Here is a 22,826-nt window from a genome sequence, read left to right as displayed (position 1 = left end):
AATTCCGCTCTTTGCCAACATTACACTTTGGATTATGCAAAATAGGAGAAAAAAAAAGATAAGGACAAAACAAGGAAAAAGCGAAGCAAAGCATACATATACAGGAAAAAGCGCGTCAAATAACCCGCTGAATAAATTAATTTGCTCCTCTTGGTCACTGACACACTCCAAAACCCTTCAGACACACACTCACTCTCTCTCTCTCTGTGAGCTCCTACTCAGATCCAGGTATGTCTCTGCTTCAATCTCTCAAGCTTCTACTTCATCTGTTTGAAGTAGCTTAGGGTTTAGATATGAAGCTTTTACTTGTGTTTGGTCGCTCAGAAATAAAGAGAAAAGCTTAAAAATATGAAACAATATATACATATTTCTGGGTTTAATGGCTTTACATATGGTTGCTCTCTTAGCTTGTAGCTAATGATTTTATGTTGAAGGCTTAAGCAGGAGAGCAGAATTTGGTTGGTGAGAAAACTAAAGAAAGAAGGAAACAGATTGTAGTTTTATGATTGGTTTCGAACTTGACGTGTATGTTCGTGTTTCCATTTCCGATTACTCGTAGAATAAATGAATATAATCAAAAAAAAAAATTTACCAAGATTAACTTTTGATGACAAAATGGCTATTTTGGGCAGATTTTTTTGTGAACAGCAGTTAAAATGTTCCACTAAAGCAGTTACCTATGTAGTTTTTCAATATTTCAGCTCCATTATTCTGCAAGTGGTGGTGAGGGACGGATGAGGTGATGTGGTAATGCGTTAGGATTAGGATAGGTCCAGGGTTTCCATTCCCGCCAATGAAACCGGTAAAAAAAAATCCATTTCAGCATTAAGTATAAATAACAACTTATTGGGGGTGACTTTGTTTTCTGACGGTTTGGATATAACAGATAGTGATTATGGTGCTGGTTCTTGATGCAGGATTCCGCATAAGGAGGGTGTTTTGTGACAAGTATTGAATTGTGTCGTCGATGCATATGTAGTAATTCAAGTTTGTTTCTGATCATAAGTTTATTGTAGAATGACTTGAAGCTTGTAATCTTGAAGAGGATATGGAAGAAATACAATCACAATCGGATAATTATAGGTCTTCCTCATCTTCAGCAAGTAGTCCAGCAAGTCGGGTGCCCTCAAGTAACTTTTTCTATTTGCGTAAACCTGGCTCACTGAGACAACCCATCTCATTTGAAGATTCACCTGAATGGGAGGATACAGATGTTGATGTTAGGTTGGAGGAAGGAGGTGACTCCATCAATATTGCTGTCACACCGGTCTCCCCATCTCTTTCGAAGCTCAATAGTGGGTCCCTGCCATCCCCAGGGTTACCAGAGGGTGCAACTGTTGTAAGAAAGATTGCAGGGGCATCCCTTGTGTGGAAAGATTTGACTGTTACAATCAAGGGGAAAAGAAAGTACTCTGAGAAGGTTGTGAAGAGTTCGAATGGTTATGCATTGCCGGGAACTATAACAGTAATTATGGGTCCTGATAAATCAGGGAAGTCGACGCTACTAAGGGCACTTGCAGGTCCTCAAGATTCCCTCTCACTTTTAAATTTCTAATTGCGATAGAATTGTGCCTTCTCTTATTTTTGCATACTTGACTTCTAAGCATTGTTTGTTTCCCTTGCTTTAGGAAGATTGCCTCACTCAGCCAGAATGTACGGTGAGGTGTTTGTGAATGGTGCAAAGTCGCACATGCCGTATGGTTCATATGTAAGTTCCACGTACCATCACTATTCTGTTCAGTTTTTACTTTTTATGTAGTTTGCAAGTTGCAACTCATACATTGTTTTATTTGCTTTCCTACTATTACCCAATTAGTCTCGGGCTCTACTTACAATTTTACTGTCTCATCATTTTGTTTGTCATGAGTCTGTGTCGCGACTATTCCTCTTGTCATTTTTCTGTTATTTCTGTTACATTCGGACACACATTTGGTGATTTTTTTTAAGAAAAAGTTACTCAAGTGACTGTTAGCATATGCTCTCAAATTAGTTTTAGTGTACATTGGCTTTTCTTCAAAACATTTTAGTACGAGTTCAATCAAATTTGAAACATAATAATTCTGATATACTTTTTCATGGTTATTAAAATCTGTTTATTCTTATGGGTTATCATAAACAGCTATGTTTTTTTTGTTAGAGATGTCATCCGTCTATCATTAGGATATTCCGAACCATGCAAAAAATGATTAATAATCTGAAGTTTTGGATATAAAAAAAAATAAAAAATAAAATTAGAGCAATGTCTAACCAGTCTCAGTTCCATTCCAAGCCTGTTTTAGTGTGGTAAAGCCAGGCTGTTCTCATTGCCCATTTAGCCTCAAGTCTTTCAGGCTTCTCAATTTGACCCATTCAAGTTTTACAACCTTTTCCTGATTGGCGTGATCGCGTCCCCTAGGTGGAGCACTTGATAGATTTTTCTCAGGGCAAATTACATGGTGGTCATCTTACCCAAACTGACGATTAATAACTTTTTAGTTTTGGAGGGGGTGTGTAAAAGGTCACATTGTTTTTCTATGGCTAACTCTGTGTCTGTGGACTCTGGCTACATTTTTGTTAATCCAACTCGCAGGGCTTTGTTGAGAGGGAAATCACTCTAATTGGATCCCTCACTGTTCGAGAGTTTCTATATTACTCTGCGCTGCTCCAGCTTCCTGGTTTCGTTTGTCAGAAGAGGAGCATAGTAGAGGATGCCATCCATGCCATGTCACTGGGTGATTGTGCAAACAAATTGATAGGTGGTTACTGTCTTATGAAGGGCCTTCCAAATGGTGATAGAAGGCGTGTTAGCATCGCTCGAGAGCTTGTGATGAGGCCTCATATTTTATTCATAGATGAGCCCCTTTATCATCTTGATAGGTAAAATTTATTCTGTTCGCCGTGCACTCTACATTATTCCATTCCATGGTGTGGTAAATTGTCAGTGTAGCACTATTTTGTGTGTAACTAAATTATGAGTTTCTATAATTGTCTTTGAAGTCTCTCAGTTGCATTTTATGTTTTTGAAGAAATCGTAAGATATATAAATATTAGTGCGCTAAGTTGTCAACTTGATGATTTCCAAGAATAATTTAGCTAACCGTAGAATTGATACAATATAGGATTGTTGCTGCATTATTTCCTGAGGGATCTTGCAGCATCATTGAATTGTATTGATTAGGTCTCCTTTATCCATATGTAGTTTATCGCATGGACTCCATGCTCATGACCAATTGCCTTTCTTTTGATATATATTTGATTCCTTAAAGTACCATAACTGAAGTGGTTTTTATTTTTTTCAGTGTCTCCGCACTTCTGATGATGGTAACACTGAAGAAACTTGCAAGTACGGGTTGCACCATTATATTTACCATTTACCAAAGCAGCACAGAAGTATTTGGCCTTTTTGATCGGATATGTCTTCTTTCAAATGGAAATACCCTGTTTTTTGGAGAAACCTTGGCTTGTTTGCAGGTAAATGACATTTAAATAAGTCTGTTTTGTCATTTACTTTTTAATTCTGGACTCGCTGACCGTAAAATTAGTCTGGTTTGTCATTAACATTTTAAACAAGGTACTATTTTCTTATTAGTGTTGTGTGTTTCATATGGTTGAGATTATTGCGTAAGAGAAGACATTCAAGAAACTGATTATGTTATAAAAATTAAAATTCTAAAATTTCGTGTTTTTATTTTTATTTATTTTTTGTTCTTTTATGTTTTTGGGAGCTAATTGGAGAATTGTAGATAACTGCTAACATACACTTTATGTTGATTCAGCACTTCTCAAATGCCGGATTTCCTTGTCCAATTATGCAAAGTCCGTCAGATCACTTTTTACGGGCAATAAATACAGATTTCGACAAGATCATTTCAACATGCAAAAATTGGCAGGTAAGTACAGGATGCTGCAGTTTTCCTAATTCTACACCTTAAATTCGTACATTATAATTTTCCTTTTGAGAAGTTTCAAAATTGTTGGACTGTATGTTTTTATTTTGACTTAAAAGTGGAAGGATGGCTGACAATAGTTTGTTATGAATTCGCCATAATAACTGTGGTCCAATATGTCTTAGACTTTAGTGGGATATTCACTTTGTTTAACATATGCTTTGCATGAACTACAACGTGATGACAGGATGACAACGGAGATTTTTCATCGGTGAACATGGATACTGCTGTGGCAATACGCACCCTCGAAGCAACTTATAAAACATCAGCAGATGCTGCTGCAGTTGAAACTATGATACTGAGACTCACAGATAAGGTAAAAATTTGATATGCAGCTGTGATTTCTGTTTTATATTGGAAGTTTCCTGTTTTCCATATGGTGTTCCATAATTTGGTTATGTTTACATATTGGCATATATATTGGGTTCTGTAATCTTTGTTAACTTCTGATGTGCATATGCTTCTATAGGAAGGTCTGGTACTTAAAAGCAAGGGAAGGGCTGGAGCTGCTACACGGATAGCAGTTTTAACTTGGAGATCGTTATTAATAATGTCAAGGGATTGGAAATACTACTGGCTTCGTCTTGTTCTTTATATGATTTTTACACTCTCCGTTGGAACAGTATTTTCTGGCTCAGGCCATTCTTTGTCTTCAGTTGTGGTGAGTTACTTAGCATCACCTTTTTCAATCACCGAGAAAATAAAATAAAAGTCGATTGCATATTTCGGAAATTGTTTTCAGTTCTCCTTTATGAATGCCACTTTCTTAATTTAACACTTCTTTCAAAATTTTTACTCTCGCATGCGGTCAAGTTGAGTTGCAGCAATGTTTATTTTTGTTCTGTACTGCACTAGCAAACGCTGCTGGAGCATGTGATATATTCTAAATAATGTTAAACCTTTTATATGCAGACAAAAGTTGCTGCGATATTTGTATTTATTTCGTTTACCGCACTGCTAAGCATTTCTGGAGTACCTGCATATATCAAAGAAATCAAGGTAATCCTGATTGATTCATGTCTTAGATTTTGACTTAACGTAGTGTGAAAGTTTGCCTTGTTATGATTAATATAGTGGCAACATTGGTAGATTAATTATATGAGTTATGCTGGTATTAAGTTTTTTCTTGAAAGAACCCAAGATTTAGAGATCCAAAATTATCTCTCAGTTTAAACTTCAGCAGTGTTAAAGACATTTCATTTATTTGCGATGATGATAAGGTATTAGTATTGCCAGTTGAGTAGCTGGTCTTCTCAAGGAAATTATAGGACATTCTTATAAAAACTGTAATAAGTTAAGTTCATTGTTTTCGTGATTCTTCTAATAAACTGATTATGGATACTGTAGATATATGCCAGTGAAGAATCGAACCACCATTTGGGGGCACTAGTCTTTTTATGTGGACAGCTTCTCTCGAGCATCCCGTTCCTGTTTCTCATCTCCATCCCATCAAGTGTCGTCTTCTATTTCCTTATAGGATTGCATGATGAGTTTAGCTTGTTGATGTACTTCATGCTGAATTTCTTCATGTGCCTCTTAGTAAATGATGGGATAATGCTGGTGGTTGTTTCTTTATGGCAAGATGTTTTCTGGAGCACCCTCACTCTGATATGCATACAAGTAAGTTCCTCTATCTCAACGAAATAATGTACTTGAAGTCATCTGCAAACGAACAAGAACTTTTACATTTTTCCGCATGGTAAATCATACTGCTTTTTCCTGGTCAAAGATCATTAAATTTGGTATGGGCTTGGATAAACTAAACTGTGAAACCAAATCATAAAATACGTCGCAGTTGTGTTTTATGGCATGGTGTGCAATAAAATTGTCTCAGGTATCATATCAATGAATGTCCGTGATATAAATTGTAATTTTGCTTTTCTGATCAAGATTGGCGGTGTTATAACGTTATAATCAGTTTCCTATCCTTCCCTAATCTTACATTGAATACATATGGAATTTCAGGTGGTAATGATGCTATCCGCGGGCTATTTCAGAATTCGAAATGCTTTGCCTGGACCAGTGTGGAAATATCCAGTATCCTATTTAGCTTTCCATACATACTCTATACAGGCAAGAGGATTTACTTAGTCCCATGTATTTTCTTCCTTGCTGCATAACAACGCTGAAAAACAATTGTTGAGCAACCTGGCTTAGTTTCAAATTTCTCGAATTTGGGAAGGGAAAACAAAACATTCCGGAGTGATGTTTTGGAACTAGTTGGTTAATTTTAATATGTTTTTTTAACTGAACATTCGTAACCATTACCTTCCTGTTACAGGGGCTGTTGGAGAATGAGTACGTAGGGACATCCTTTCCAGTTGGGCAGGTAAGGACCATATCCGGGTATCAAGCACTTAGTAACGCATATGACATCTCCCCGGACAGCAATTCCAAGTGGGAAAATTTACTGATCTTGTTTCTAATGGCTGTCGGGTATCGTGTTCTTTTCTTTGTTTCACTGTACTTTCGTGTAGGCGACAAAAAGTATATACGTAAGATTTTGAAGTGTAATCATGATACAAACAGTGCAAGATGAATGAAGTTGCCACTGGCCATTAGTGTTGTATTTCAGCCATCACATTTTTGTAACTTCATGCAGCCTTTGGCATGTACCTTTATCGTCTATGAATGAGAAAGTGCACGTTTTAGGGTGCTTTTGCTGATTATTCTTTTGTTGCCAACTCCTTGTTATTTTGAATGCTTACAGACCTGAGATCTGCATTTCATGCCTGATTTTCATTTCAAATAGGGTGATGCTATACACACCTATTTTTACCCCTTACACACTTTTCGATTTCTAGCCGTCAAATCGAGTGAATTGAAGATCAGTGGTCAAAATTTAACAAGAGTGGGAGGCAAAAAAGAGTTTGTGAATAGTATTATTCTTCAATTAATGAGGACTAGATTATTACAGTCGAAAAAGTTCGGTACGTATGAGTGAGGGGAGTAATCTCGTTGTTTGTAGACTTGGGACTGGTAGTAGTCAAGTCGTCTAGAGCAATGTACTCCCTCCCATCTGTGCTAAAATTCAAATAACTCTTCTTGTAGTTTAAATTAGGGTAGAATATTGCTTGAATCAAAGCAGGAGAGGCAAGTAACCCTAATAACTACTAATCAAAACTTCTGGTATTTTTGTCCAATCAAATCATCATTCCACTCCATGGTGATTGGTGACAACACTTATGCTACAATAAAACTTTCCTAAAGTAATACTCTATAACGGAATCATTTATATGTGAGATTCATCATTACTTTGTAATTTTCTTAATACTAAAACCAAAAGAAAATTAAAATTTTAATTGCTTTTCTTTTTAAGTTAAGATTGCCACAAATAAGGATAACGATGAATTTGGTTTATTTTGTGGTACCACATGAGGAGACAACACATTTTTAGCTTCCAAGTCAAATTTAATAACTCTAAAATGCATTCGTGAAATTCAAACTCGATTTAGAAATTTTAAACTTTTGCTCGTTTTCCAATAAACTAACTCTTTGAGGTTAAATTTTGGAATTTGGAACCCATCTGGATCCAAATTGTGGGATCCTAGAGATCTTCACTTCTTAATCATTTATCATGCATCGTGCGATTAGAAATCATTTGAATTTTTATTATTTAAAATTAAACACAAATAGTACTTGACGTAAACAGACCGCACGATATACGATGAACGGGTAGAATGTGGAGATCCCTAGGATCCCCATAAAATGGATCAGGAGAGGTTCCTCTTCCTAAATTTTGAACTTTAAGCCTTAAATAACTCTATTTTTCTTTTCTTTTTTAAATAATTGGAGATGAGCTAAGTTTGGAAGTTTCTAATTACTCTGTCCCGATTTCCAATTCCAATTCCGGTTACTGCCTCTCCATATAACCAAACAGTCCCACTAGTGAGAATTATTTCTCCGAATTTCCTGCCAAACAAGTCATCCCCCATAAAAACTCAGACCCTGAAAGATAATCCTCCCACACACTCCATCTCTCTCTCTCTCTCTCTCTCTCTCTCTCTCTCTCTCTCTCTCTCTCTCTCCCCCTCCGTCTACCATAGTTCCTGATCTCTGAAATTCTCCAACCATGGCTCACCCGGCCGAATCGTCCGACTCGTGAGTCAACCCGCTGCCATTAATTTTGTTTTCATTTTCCACAATTTTCATATATCGAAGTTTTTCTTTTCCGTTTGTATTTGCGTAGATTTTTGAAATTCTGATTGGGGATTTCATCGTTTTGCAGGAAGAAGAAGGACTTCTCGACGGCAATTTTGGAGCGGAAAAAGTCGCCGAACCGTCTCGTCGTTGATGAAGCTCTAAACGACGATAACTCCGTCGTTTCAATGCATCCCGAAACCATGGAAAAGCTCCAGTTTTTCCGCGGTGACACTATCCTCATCAAGGTACTGCTTTATTTCAATCTAATCAGAAAAATAAGATTTAGGGTAGCTTGTAAAAAAATTTGAAAATTAAAATTTCACGCCAGGGTTTTGTTGGGATGAGGTTTTAGGGCAATTTTTTTTTTTTTGTTTCATAATCTGTATTTCTATGAAGCAAGTTACTTTAGATCGTGAATTGTGGTAGAAATTGCAAATATAGTTCAAACCTAGAATTAGGTTGTTCTGTATTCATTGGTTTGGAAGTTTAAGTTAGAATTAATAAAAGGTGGAAAGTTATCAGTTTTACTTGTTTGGGACCTGTTAGGTAGCATCCTGATGCAAATAGATATTCGTTACGTGGATTTTATCAACGGAGTAAGACCCAAGTGTTTTTATGTCAATACTTTATTTTTATGACGCTGTTTTTTTTTTAATTTTCGGAGGTTCTGATTTACGTCATATATGTATTTTTATTATTTGCGATTGGGTTTTCAGGGAAAGAAACGAAAAGACACAATCTGCATTGCACTTGCTGATGACACCTGTGAAGAGCCAAGAATCAGGATGAACAAGGTTGTCAGGTCAAATTTAAGGGTTCGACTTGGAGATGTTGTGTCTGTACATCAATGCCCTGATGTTAAGTATGGGAAGCGTGTTCACATTTTGCCTATTGATGACTCTATTGAAGGAGTTACAGGAAATCTCTTTGATGCCTTTTTGAAACGTGAGTTGTTGACCTCTTTGGTGGTCATTTGTTTTACTTTTAAAATATTTATCTCTGTGTTGTACTTGTTTATTCAGGCCCATCCAAGACCACCTACATTTGACTTTCCCAGGGTCATTGTGGTGATTGTTGCTCTAGGAACAGATTAGTGTGCTTTTCTCGTTTTTTTTTGTTCCTCTTGGTAGCCTTTTATAAGCGTTAATGTTACATCTACATTAATGGTTAGTGTTTATTAGGATTGCTTCCTACTCCATTTAACTGTTCACTCCATTTCGTAGAAAAATTGTAAGTTTGATGCCAAATGATTTGGACTACCTCAGCATGCTGTCTGCCATTTTGTTTTGGATTGAAGTTTTTTAGATTTTTTCTTGAGACTTGGACACTAAAACTTGGCTTGCGCTATCCCCTTGTTTGGTTTGCAGCTTACTTCTTGGAAGCTTATCGCCCTGTGAAGAAAGGAGATCTGTTCCTTGTCAGAGGAGGAATGAGAAGTGTAGAGTTCAAGGTCATTGAAACTGACCCAGGAGAATATTGTGTGGTTGCCCCTGACACGGAGATCTTCTGTGAGGGGGAACCCGTGAAAAGGGAGGATGAGGAAAGGTTGGATGAAGTTGGTTATGATGACGTGGGTGGTGTTCGGAAGCAGATGGCTCAAATCCGTGAACTAGTAGAGCTTCCACTAAGGCATCCCCAACTCTTCAAATCAATTGGTGTTAAACCTCCGAAAGGAATTCTACTTTATGGACCCCCGGGATCAGGAAAGACATTAATAGCCAGAGCTGTTGCCAATGAAACTGGTGCTTTTTTCTTTTGCATTAACGGACCAGAGATTATGTCAAAATTGGCTGGAGAGAGTGAGAGCAATCTCAGAAAGGCATTTGAAGAAGCGGAGAAGAATGCTCCATCCATCATCTTTATCGATGAGCTAGACTCAATTGCTCCTAAGCGGGAGAAGACACATGGTGAAGTTGAAAGGAGGATTGTCTCCCAGCTTTTGACTCTGATGGATGGACTGAAATCTCGAGCCCATGTTATTGTTATTGGTGCTACAAATCGTCCAAACAGTATTGATGCGGCTTTGAGAAGGTTTGGTAGGTTTGACAGGGAGATAGACATTGGTGTTCCTGATGAAGTGGGGCGCCTTGAAGTTCTCCGCATACACACAAAGAACATGAAACTCTCTGATGATGTAAGTTGAACCTCTCCTTTATTCACTAAGTTTTTACTAAGGTAAAACATTTGCTGTATCTGGAATACATTATGACTGCTTTGGTTCCCAAGTATAAACAGATCTGGTTAATCAAGGTGGTGAAACCTTAAGTTAAAATTATTAAAACTTCAAGTTAGACACATTATCTGAGCATACTGAAGCTTAGGTTAGATGGCCCATCCTATAAGTACGAAGTATCTGGATATTTTTTCAGAGCTGGCACTACAGTTTGTCAAAGTTTCTCACTTAAATGCCAATTTGGTTTCCATTTTCATTATTTATCTCTATTCAGGTGTTCTAAATGATGCTTCCTGCTGTACAGGTTGATCTAGAGAGGATTTCCAAGGATACTCATGGGTATGTTGGTGCTGACCTTGCTGCTCTCTGCACTGAAGCTGCTCTGCAATGTATTAGGGAGAAGATGGATGTGATAGACTTGGAAGACGAATCCATTGATGCAGAGATACTTAATTCAATGGCTGTTACAAACGAGCACTTCCAGACTGCTCTTGGAACAAGCAATCCATCTGCTTTGCGTGAAACAGTGAGTGATTCTTTCGCTTGGATCCTGTCTAATGTATAGAACTGTTGATTTATATCTTTGAGATATGAAGGAGTCCTCTCTTTATATATATGAAAATTTTATTTTTCAAAATATTTTTTTTAAAAATCTTTGTTTCAACTTTGATGTGGTGCAGGTTGTCGAAGTTCCTAATGTCAGTTGGGAGGATATTGGAGGCCTTGAGAATGTTAAGCGGGAGTTACAAGAGGTAATAATCTTTATTTATTGCTATTATGTTCATATCTTGTAATTTTTTATCTGCAGTGCTTACAGCTAACTCTTTGTAATTCCTGCCTTGTTTGCTTAAAAGACCGTTCAATATCCTGTTGAGCACCCGGAGAAGTTTGAGAAATTTGGCATGTCACCTTCTAAAGGAGTACTTTTCTACGGGCCCCCAGGATGTGGGAAAACTCTTTTGGCCAAGGCGATTGCAAATGAATGTCAAGCTAACTTCATCAGTATTAAGGGCCCCGAACTGCTAACCATGTGGTTTGGTGAGAGTGAAGCCAATGTGCGAGAAATCTTTGACAAGGCTCGATCATCTGCACCGTGTGTCCTTTTCTTTGATGAGCTTGATTCCATTGCTACGCAGGTCTGTTTCCTGATCAGATTAACTTTTATTTACTATTATCTATTCACATAAAATTTTGTATAAATTAAAGCTACCTGAAGTATGAAATTTGGTTCTAATTGCCTTTTAATTTGAGTTGCTGAAAGTTAATTAGCTAAGTGAATTGATTTATTTCTTGTCGTTATTTTCCTTTTGGTTTGTTGGTCTTCATTTTACTTTCCACTGATTGTTGCAGAGGGGAAGCAGTTCTGGGGATGCAGGTGGTGCTGCTGATCGTGTTCTTAACCAACTCCTGACTGAAATGGATGGCATGTCTGCAAAAAAGACTGTTTTCATTATTGGGGCCACAAACCGACCTGACATCATTGACCCAGCACTCCTACGCCCTGGCCGGCTTGACCAATTGATTTACATTCCTCTTCCAGATGAAGAATCACGTTTCCAAATATTTAAATCCTGCTTGAGAAAATCACCTGTTTCAAAGGATGTTGATCTGAGAGCACTGGCTAGATATACACAGGGCTTTAGTGGGGCCGATATCACAGAGATCTGCCAGCGCTCATGCAAGTATGCCATAAGAGAGAATATAGAAAAGGTACGTCCTCATTTGTCATTCTAGTTCTTCAAATGTTTAGTAACTTTAGCTTCCCATTGATGCACATATAGACTAGTAGTGATTTTTGATAACTTAAATTCGCATGATCTCACCAACAATAGAGGAAGAAAAATAAAAGGATCGCATGTAGTCTTGGTTGGACTTTTAAGATTTAGTTGGTGTAAAATTGATCAAATATGAAGTGCAAACTTCAGTGTCGTGAGTCCTGGAAATTACAAACTCTGCTTATGCAAGTGAGTTCTGGAAATTGCAAGCTCTGCTTGTTCAGAGCTGTTAATTTGGTTTGGATCCCAATTTGATTTTCAAACCTTTGCATGTCGGATTTTGTTCTGTTCCTCTCTTTGGGTTGTAGCTGGTGGGGACTTTATATGGCAATATTTTCTTTATGCAGACAGGGAATGACTGGTATGTCGTTTCATTTGCTGAAGCATGCAAGAACCTTTCTTGTTTGCATACCGAAAGTTTGGACCTCGTAGACTTGGCTTGATATTTACTGCATGTAGACATTCTAAAGTTAGGACCTGTTTGATTTAAATTTTTTAACTACTCAAACTTCTCAAAAATTCTATCATATCATCTCTTTTGAGTCCCCGACAACCGCCTCCCTCCACTTCCGTGCCGCCCAGTTCGGTGGCCGTTCCCTTGACTCCATAAACCCTGACCAGTCACCCCCGACTCCGCAAGGGATGCCTGTTTGGTCAGTGCGCCACCATTGCCAGTGGCCATTTGCCACCGTCAATTAATCTCGCCCATGGGAGGGAGGGGTGGAGGTGATGGCTTTGGGGGATTCAAGTGAGGGGACAGAGAGAGAGATCTCTAAAAAGTTTCAAAAAGTTATAAAACAAACTTTTTGTGTGTTCAACAACAAGGCTTTTCAGTTATTTTTTGAGTTCAGTTTTTGAGAAGTGGACTATCAAACAAGAATCTTGAACTTGTGACTCGAAACTTATTTTTGAGTTAAAAAAAGTGGAACTCAAAGAGAATTCCAAACGGGCTGTCAAATTCTGCACTAGATCTATATATCATTAAGATTTGGTGTGTTTGCAGGATATTGAGCGGGAGAGAAGGAGAGCAGAAAATCCAGATTCTATGGATGAGGACATTGACGATGAAGTGGCGGAGATTAAAGCTGCTCATTTTGAGGAGTCGATGAAATATGCTCGTAGGAGTGTCAGCGATGCTGATATACGCAAATACCAGGCCTTTGCTCAGACCTTGCAGCAGTCCAGGGGTTTCGGAACTGAGTTTAAGTTTACTGAAAATACACAAACTGGGACAACTGGTTCTGATGCATTCGCAACTTCTGCTGGTGCGGCTGATGAAGACGATTTGTATGGTTAGTATTTATATATGCATGGTTCCCAAGGCATTTCTGTCTAACGAGATGCCTTTGTCGGCTCCTGTTATCACCCTTGGGAAGGCTTTTCTTTCCACAGTTATGACTCTCAAGTCTTTTATGTACTAAAGAGTTTGTGGGTTTTTGTAGGATAGCATGATGTTTGTAAGTTTATTACGCTGTTAATCGTATTTTTATCGATGGATGGATGGATTGGAAAAGGCTAACTACTTTGTTCATGGGATTTGTTATCTTTAAGTAGCTACGTTGTCTGTATTGGATGAACGCTAGTTAGGATGATGTTGGGAAAGAGACTAGAAAACGTTATTTTATTGCTTTTCCATCTTTGGCTTGTGAAGGAATTAGAAACAAAATTAACCCTCAGTATGGATGAGGGATATAAACTTGAAATTTGGGTAAAAGTAGGGATTTACAAATTAACATGCGCTAATTTCTTTATTCTCTTTTTTGGATTTTGTAAGTATAGAAATTTAAAATTTTTAGGTGGGCAATAAATAGAATGTGGGACCTTCAATTAGTAAGTTTAAATTAGTAAGTTTAAATTGCACATAAATAGTTGTTATTTTGAATTTTCATGGGTGTCTAAAAAAAATGAAAAAACTCAACTATGGGTAGCCATCATTATCTCCCAGCACTACCCACTATAACCACCACCACCACCACCATTATTTACCATCGTCACCACTCCTACCACAACCACCCACCATCACCATCGACTCTGCCACCACCGCTCACCATCATTGTCGCCGTTGCTGACGACACACCATCATCACCGTCACTTTCACCACTACTTAACACCGCCAATGCCGCCGCCTGCCCCCACCATCACTGCCTCTGTATCCACCACCACCTATACCACCATCACCGTCACCACCACTTACCATCATCACTGTTGTTGCCGTCGCCGCCGCCACCACCACCACCATCATATACTGTCATCTCCCTTGTCGTCACCATCAGCTCCACCTGCACTAGTACATTTCCTAAAAATTATTTCTCACATATATATATATATTAATGACTCTAGATACATATTAAATGTAACATTCCACATCGCCTAGGGGAGTGGATCCTCTAAGCCTTATATGTATATTCCCATCTCTACCTAGCACGAGGCTTTTTGGGAGCTCATTAGAGGACGTTGGGCCCCTAAGGGGGTGGATTGTAACATCCCACATCGCTCAGGGGAGTGAATCCTGTAAGCCTTATATGTATATTCCCATTTCTACCTAGCACGAGGCTTTTTGGGGCCTCACTGGTTTGGGATTCCATCGGAACTCCGAAGTTCAGCGAGTTCGGGTATGAGCATTCCCAAGATAGGTGACCCACTGGGAAGTTCTTGTGTGAGTTTCCAGAAACAAAACCGTGAGGGCGTGGTTGAGGTCCAAAGTGGATAATAGAAACAAAACCGTGAGGGCGTGGTTGAGGTCAAAAGTGGATAATATCGTGCTACGACAGAGTTGAGCTGGGATGTGACATTAAACCCCGTATTTGTATTTCTTTATTCTTTTAGGTACCTAAAAAAAAAAAAATTTCATGAATTTTAGAAAATAAATTTCTAACATTTCAAATTCCATTATTTTAGAATTTCTTGGAAATCTTAAATTCTTCATTCAAACATTGCTTTAGGTCAAAGGGCCTTTCTCTAAATAGTTAGATATTTCGACTGTGATTTTATTTTTCAGCATGGGTCAATATAAACAATCATTTTGCTTTTGATTTTTTACCTTCACTATTTATGCTTGAGATATGAAAAAAGAGTAAATTGTAGCAATTGTTCCTCAACTTTAACTCAATTGGAGCAATGGTCCCTAAACTAAAAATCCATTACTATTGGTCCATCAACTCATCAAAACGTGTAGCTATAGTCCCTCAACTAAAAATTCATTACCATTGGGCCCTCAACTTTAATCCAACTGGAGAAATAGTCCTTCAACTTTAATCCAATTGTAGCAATGGTCCTTCCAACATAAACTAATTTTGGCAAAATTCTGGAAGTTGACGAAAAGGACCATAACTACATGTTTTGATAAGTTGAGGGATCCCAATTGTAGGAATGGTCATTCCAACATAACTCGTTTTGACAAAGTTGACGAAAAAAATAATAGCTGCATATTTTGATGAGTTGAGGGACCAATGGTAATGAATTTTTAGTTGAGGGACCATTGCTCCAATTTAATTAAAATTGAAGGACTATTGCTACAATTTCATAATGAGGAAAGAGATGAAGAAGTATTGTGAGGGGGACGGAAAAATGAAAACTAAACATTGAAATTTAAAATGGGTTTTGGTTTTTGTTTTTCTGTTTTTATTTGTGTCTTTTGTTTTATATTTTCGTTATTCATTTCTTCAATTGCCCTACTTATATTATGGATTCTATCTCTACTAGACAGATAATTTAGATGTTATCTATAAAGTGATTGCCGAACAGACCCTTAGCTTTTCAATTATATCTCTAAATTAGATCTAGTTATTGCCTTGATTTCTCATTACATTCTGAAGACTGAATTGTTAGTGGGGACATATTTGTCTGATTTTCACGGGAAAAGAAAGTAACACCCAAACTGGATGGAGGGCTTCGTTTTTTCATCTCATTTTTTCAAGAGAAATGCTAAAAGAATTCTTCTAAAGTGCGACTCTCTATATGGATTCTATTCTACCTCTTTAATTAACGTCAATTTTTGTGCTGATATTATAATAAATTGTGCTAAAAACATAATATGATATAGAATCCGTGAAAAGTTTCACTTTTGAGAGTCTCCTTAGCATCTCTCTTTTTTCAAAGGCCTAGATTAGTTGCAAAATGGATAAATGAATAAATGGACAAATGAAAACTTGATGAAACTCATACGTCGCGATCGCAGGAGTGTAGTTATTTTGGTTGGTGAATTGCTCAGCTAATGTTAAGCTAGGCCAGGTTTTTACTGCCCTCAACTTCCAATTTAATTTGGCCTCTATCTTCCTTTACACTTCATAAATAAATTACGGGAATTTAATAGCCAAAATAATTAATTACTATTTCTTCAAATTTCATATGAAGTATTTCCATTTGGCATTCCATGATTATATTAGTCATATAGGAGACTAAGGAGAGATGTATTCAAAAGCAAAAGAAAAAGAAAGAATCACACATTGGAGAAGCACTGGTTCAAAAACTTCATACATATATATAAGATAAATGCAACCATCACCCACCTAGGTGAAGAAAAACGTAACAAATTAAACTCACACAAATGAATTTTTGAGAAAAAAAAAAAAAAAATCAACACTTCTCTCATTTTGTCATCACGACCCAAAACTATGTTTTAAATTCATAACTTTCTTGGTCCATCTCCTTTCAAGAATTATTGTATGTGCCGATTATATTCTCACAACATACAATGTTTGATCCACTATAAAATAGTGAGACTCACATACATACTGTGAGCGACAATGTTATGTATAACCGGCATATACAATAACACTTATTCCCCATTCAAATCCACCACGCATAAATGCCAAAATCATATACAAAGCACCCATTGAATACCTTTCCGGCATCAAGGTTTCTTGGAAACCTTAGCAGAAGAACACCCTGAGCCAAGTGCGTGATAGTTCACAAACCGGCTAGGAGCCGATGCATGCGTAAACCCTTTCGGCAAGCAACCCTTCACTTCCCTCCCATGAAAAACTTCTTGTTTGGGATTCAAGTCCCGAGGCTTCATGCTCACGTAGCGATCTCGTCCTTCAGTAACCAGAGGCCTCACCATCGTGCTCGGAGCGCTAGATGGGATGTTTCTTGCAGCCATAGAGATGTCAAAACCAGACAACAAGAGTAAGGAACAAAAGAGTCCAACGGGGAGAAGATAGGTAGACATATCGGGAATATGTTTTGAATTTTTATTTTTTCTGGTTTGTAAGGGTTTGAAGTGTATGGAAGTTTTGAGAGGTTTATATAAGGAGGGGGGAATTGGAAAGGGGTCTTAAATAAGCTCGTGAGTAGCTGAACAATGCAGGAGGTTGCACAGCTCATTGTCTTTGTAATATTAGTGTTGGGGTTGTGGTTGGTACATGCTTCTTTAGACTGTGCAGGAAGGAGGATGTCCGTGAGTTTTCTGTCATAGCACGGTTTGCACTCGGTTTCTTAATATCCTTCATTATTTTTCTCCAAACTAACCTAATGTTTCCCACCAAAAAAATAAAAAATTGAAAATTTTGATCGAGAGCTGGAGGTGCTAAGTGACCACTTCTTTCTGGTGAAAGGGAAACTTCATAGAAGCCCAATAACTTCAGGATTTAATAAGTATTTGGCTGTGCACTTACCTTTTGTTATTCGGTAATCACGAGCATAATGAAAGATGAATATGAATTTAACAAAATACATAAGAGATGTGAGATTAATAACAATTTGGATATGATATTTCTTCCTAATTTTAGGTTAGATTTGAATTCAATGCATACTCAAACAAATTAAAAGGTATGTCACTAATTCAAATTATCATTGTATATAGTACTTCGGGCATAACATATGCCAGTGAGCTTGAGGCTTGATTCAAATACATTAAAATGAGTTGAGTTTGCAAGGCACTGATAGCTTAGTTGGTTAAGAACATCATTTCTTGAATCTGAGGTTTCAAATTCAAATCTCCCTCTGTTAATTTTGTGTATATCAAGAGTTTAACTTCTCATGATGATTAAGGAAACGAATGGCTTCGTTAATTCCAAATTTTGTGGATACGGTGGTACACCCATGGGATGGAGAGATTTTTCAGTGTGCCCGAAACACAGGGTAGTACACCATATGTTATTATACAATGAGAGGAATTTTTTTTTTAATTTTTTTTTTTTAAGTATTCCTCTAATTATATAATAACATGTAGTATCATGCCCTGTATTCTGGACATGTTAAAAAATCTCTCCATGAGTATGCAAGTAGAAAGGCAGCAATGAGCAAATTACTCACTCTTCTAAATTAAGGATCTCATTAACATCATCTACCCATAAGCAATCAACTATTAAATAAAACAATAATTAAAACAGAAAATAGGCCAACTACTTTCTTGGTGAAGATAATTAGGATTTTTATCCACCACCATATTAAAATTGCCTCCCAAGCAACAAAATGCTAATGCCTAATATTCATATCATATTTATGAAACAAGTGGGAAGAAATTATGTATTTTATCAGTGAAGACACTAATGTAAGTTATGAAAGAAAGAATGAATGTACATGCTGCAATCATGAGTTACAACTTTTAATTCGACTATCATGGCAAAATGCCATTCCCGGAAGAGTTGGGTGGGTTTGGTTTTGCTGTCGATTACAAAATTAGTTTGTTTGAGAATAGCAGATATCAGCAACTACATTTCACATAAAAGTTAAATCTCTTAATTAATGGTATCAATACAGTAGGACATATTATACTCAATAAGGCTAGAGTAACATTATTTTAATAGTATTACAGGCATCTTTTCTTACCCGCAACTAAAACAAGAGTTTTGATGATAAAATACCGGGCATGAAATGAGCTTTAAACTCGAACATCTAGAGTTTAAACTTTTACAACCCATAAAACAGATGAGGTTACGTATGCATGCATGCAATCACACCGTGTGCATGTGGAGTATTCCATGTTTCAGAAGTAGAAACATTTTTTTGAAATCTAAAAATGTATGACGTTCTTTTTGTTTTTGTTTTGTGGTCGAAACTATTTAGGGCGTGTTTACATATTTGTAATTGGAATGAAAATGTAGAATTAAATTTCAATTGCGGAGTATTCCAGGGTTTACTAAACATTGAAAATAGCAGCGGGGCCCACACAAATTTTGGAATTCAATTCCTTATATTGGAGGAATTGGATTCCTTAGATGTAGGTAGTAATCCAATTCCAAGTGTTATGGGGAATCCGGAATGTGAATCTTCAACCAATTATACCCTCACTTTATTTTGAAAATTCCAACACTACCCTTTGCATTACCAACGGAAATCCATCCTCTGCTACCCAACGCCCTTGTCTAGTGCCACTCCTTCCCTAATCACCGCAACCACTACATAGCATCAACCCAACCCAAATCCACTTGCCATGAGATGCCGAGAACTTGAAACAGATAATCTTGAAATCATAATGCAATGGATTGAGAGAGAGAGAGAGAGAGAGAGAGAGAGTTACAGTGGCGATGAGGAGTGGGTTTCTATGAACAGAAGGATGAGATTTTGTTTTTTTTTTGACGAAAGAGAAAAGGATAATATTGGTTAGGGTTTCTTTATTTTTTATTTTATTTATTTTCATTCTTTTAATAAATAATTTTTTATTAATTAGTACATAAATAATAATTCAATTTATTATATATATTCTGGATAAGGGCATTTTAGTATTGGATTATATTCCGATTTTGGTAAATTAATAAATAACTTAGACGAAATCAATACTATTTTTATTCTGATTCCAGAAAACTTTAGTAAAGAGCTACTACATGAATCCAATTCCAACTCCTCCCCATTTCAACCCCTCATTAATTTAATTCATCATCAATTCAATTCCTCCCCTTTTAATTACGGATTAGTAAACTGATCCTTAATGTATGAGATTCAAGTTGATTGAGTCACACGTCCCATGGGAATATCTGCACAACTACAAATATTAGATATTTAGAGCACAACAAACACGAAGGACGTCGTGAATACGTCATTAATACGTTTGCTCACGGTAAATAGCCAAATAGAAGGTTTGTAAATGTTATAACTCTTATCACTTGTTTGAAAACTTGTTCAGCAACCAATTCAAATTGTCATTTTTCGAAAAAAAAAAAAAAAAAAAAAAAAATACTGATTCCAAAGTTAAATTTAAAATTTGGAAATCTATCCATGCTTTCTGTTTTTTTTTCCTTTCTCATTCATCGATTCTGGGTCAAAAAACTTGCATTCCCGTTCTAAAATTTGGCATCCATAACTCTTATTGATTGCAAACACGTTTTAGGCCCCATAACCTTCACCATGATTCATGACCTTGGGACTACACTAGCAGACAATTTTTATCACACGCTCATCCTAACTCTGAAAAATGCTACATACTCTTTGTCACGTGCGCTTTTATTATGACCTCAAACCATATACGAAGTTCTACATAAACAAAAACTGAAATAATTACCATTTTTGTTAAAATCAAAACTCAAATGTAGAAACTTAAAATTAAAATTTAAACATTGAAATGATTATCAAACGACTCCTTATGATTAAGAGCTAATTTGGGATTGTGGTAGCTTATTAAAAAATCTGAAACATCAAATGTGTTTGGTAAAACAAAAAAAAAAAAAAAGGTGCTATTAATGACAGCATAAAAGTATAGAAAAGCAGAAGTATGGTAAAAAAAAAGTGTTTTTTTTTTTTTATACAGTGAACAGTGCCCATTTAATGAAATTTTAAATGATAAGTATACCCTGCATATTTTACAGAATTACAATCTTTACCCGTACATTATTCTCTTGAACAATTATTATATCACATTCAATACCATATCATTTGTAGTCATTTAATATATTCACAACAGTTTTATACAAAAGTTTACTAAACACTCAACAACTTTATTTTACAGTTATTTATTGTTACAGCACAACACAAGTAATTCTTTTTAAAATGACAACAATACCAAACTAAGGCCTAAGTCACAAATGTCCCATTTTCACCAATTTCCGACCATAAATAAATGCACATTTTGAGCCCCAAAATGAAAATGGCATTTCTGAAATTGTGTTCACAACCAAGGCCAAATAAAGACCAGACCCAGCAGCTAAGATAAGGTGGTTAAGATAACGGAACGACAATCATATTTTGCCTTACTCGATAACACAGTAAATGATGGAGCTAGCTGTGGGCAAAATATCATTTTCTTCCCTTCCTAAGATATCCCAAATTTTATTAATTTCAAGCATCATTTCCAAGCGTTATGTATGTATTTATTGTGCACCTGCATATCTTCCCAATTTATGCATGTGTTAATTATATAGAAAGTGAAGTTGTTGATTATTGATTTGCTTTACAATTTTAATCTTAGGCACTGACGGTTGGTAAGCAACTGGCAGACGTAGGTTAGATCAGTTGATTAGAGTAGTGTGTTTGCACTCATGTAGATTAAAGTAGTTTAGATACCGCTCTGTTGTAAAAGAAAAGGTTGATAAGTAAACGTCAAGAAATAATAAAAAAGAGGCAAGCCATGAATGGAGAGCGCCCACAAAAGATTGACATTACTGTGGGATTTATTCTGCATTTGTGAGTGATTAGGAAAGTGAGTTCCAATGATTTGGTTATTCCACCAATACCCATACCATTTATAATCTTTATGGAGGAAGCTGGTTGCTGTTGTAAGGGGTTTTCCTAATTAAAACCAACATAAAAGATGGTCCTTTTTTTCTACCGAATTTTTTTCATACAAGTTATTGTTGAGGGGATGCCAATAAATGGGGACACTTAGAACTAATGTTGGTTAAAGAAACTGAGTGAATTGATCTTTCTGGGTTGTGCTTCTTGGTTGGTTTGGTGGGGGGTGAAATTAAGTTGAGCAGCTTTTCTCTGAGAGCATAAGTGCTTCTTCTCAGTAACTTGCTTTTGATGGGTGAAGTATTTGCTTCCTGTACTGATATGAGTTTAGGGATTCTATTGAGAAACGCGGTCTTTAAGTAGACGGGGAGTGCAAAATGTAAGATGGGGTTGGGGTAGCAAGATGGTGAGATTAGAATTTAGGTGAACTTTAGTGTGGCTGGTAGGAAGCAAGGTGGAGCCTGAAACATGTGAAAGCAGTCCATAATTAGGTTCTGCCATTTGTGTAAGAACTTGGTTTTTCATTCAATGTTTGGTTGATTTCTCTTTGCACTGAAGCACTCACTTGTACCGTGTGGGTTCCCTGTATTAGTATTGGGTGGATCTGATTGTGTCTAGTGTTCATTTTCTTTTTTTGCTACATATGGTGACCAAAGGTCCAAAATGAAGAACTTAAATTGACACTAAGCGAGGATTAGCAACACCTAATAAATCCTCAATAATCAGTTGCTCACCACTGGGAGGGGGAGCATCTAACAATGTGAGGACCAAACCGCGTCAGACCATAAGCCGCAATAGCTCCATCTGTCCACTCATGACACAACCGACACTGAAAAATCTTATGCAGAAACCAACGGAGAATTCTGTACATTGTTGTCTAGCAATGTGCCGTGTTGAAGATTTTTATTACCTAAGTGTGTGCCGGTTTCTACAGTTTTGAGTAATCTTCCTTTCCAGTTCTATTGGGTTTCGGAACAACTGATATAATCTGTTAATTTAAAGTTAGGGATGGTAAACAATGAATTATCATTAATTTTACAGCATTATCTTCTTTTGTCTGGATTTGATGCTGGTAAGCTATATTTTAAAACACGAAATCTGCACAATCGGAGCTTCTGTAAGTGTAACTGAAACTTTGCAAATAGTAACATAGGACATTTCCATCTGTTTGTTCTTTGTCATAATATTGAGGATTAAGATTCT

General features: G+C 36.8%; 2 protein-coding genes across 3 annotated transcripts; both read left to right on the top strand.

Annotated features, from left to right (window-relative positions):
- Positions 1 to 121: 121 nt before the first annotated feature.
- LOC137742274 (ABC transporter G family member 3) lies at positions 122 to 6,595 on the top strand. The gene is made up of 12 exons (XM_068482097.2): positions 122 to 228; positions 918 to 1,520; positions 1,629 to 1,708; positions 2,570 to 2,856; positions 3,279 to 3,450; positions 3,756 to 3,869; positions 4,114 to 4,242; positions 4,396 to 4,587; positions 4,839 to 4,925; positions 5,274 to 5,546; positions 5,892 to 5,999; positions 6,208 to 6,595. Exons 2-12 carry the CDS (start codon positions 1,049 to 1,051, stop codon positions 6,463 to 6,465), a joined length of 2,172 nt encoding a protein of 723 aa, XP_068338198.2. The 5' UTR covers positions 122 to 228; positions 918 to 1,048; the 3' UTR covers positions 6,466 to 6,595.
- Positions 6,596 to 7,709: 1,114 nt separating this feature from the next.
- On the top strand, positions 7,710 to 13,536 carry LOC137741672 (cell division cycle protein 48 homolog). 2 transcript variants are annotated; one of them, XM_068481371.2, is made up of 10 exons: positions 7,847 to 7,920; positions 7,955 to 8,027; positions 8,155 to 8,314; positions 8,786 to 9,014; positions 9,437 to 10,203; positions 10,547 to 10,768; positions 10,923 to 10,994; positions 11,097 to 11,378; positions 11,593 to 11,952; positions 13,021 to 13,536. In XM_068481371.2, exons 2-10 carry the CDS (start codon positions 7,999 to 8,001, stop codon positions 13,312 to 13,314), a joined length of 2,415 nt encoding a protein of 804 aa, XP_068337472.2. In that variant the 5' UTR covers positions 7,847 to 7,920; positions 7,955 to 7,998; the 3' UTR covers positions 13,315 to 13,536. The 2 variants fall into 2 exon arrangements, with proteins under 2 accessions (XP_088535015.1, XP_068337472.2); XM_088678889.1 differs by having other exon boundaries at positions 7,710 to 8,027.
- The last annotated feature ends 9,290 nt before the right edge of the window (positions 13,537 to 22,826 follow it).

The sequence above is a fragment of the Pyrus communis genome, chromosome 11 (genome assembly GCF_041283825.1).
Source record: "Pyrus communis isolate YQ-2024b chromosome 11, ASM4128382v1, whole genome shotgun sequence".
Lineage (NCBI taxonomy): Eukaryota > Viridiplantae > Streptophyta > Magnoliopsida > Rosales > Rosaceae > Pyrus > Pyrus communis.
Note: the sequence above shows the minus strand (reverse complement) of the source record. Positions and strands in the feature narration are given on the sequence as shown.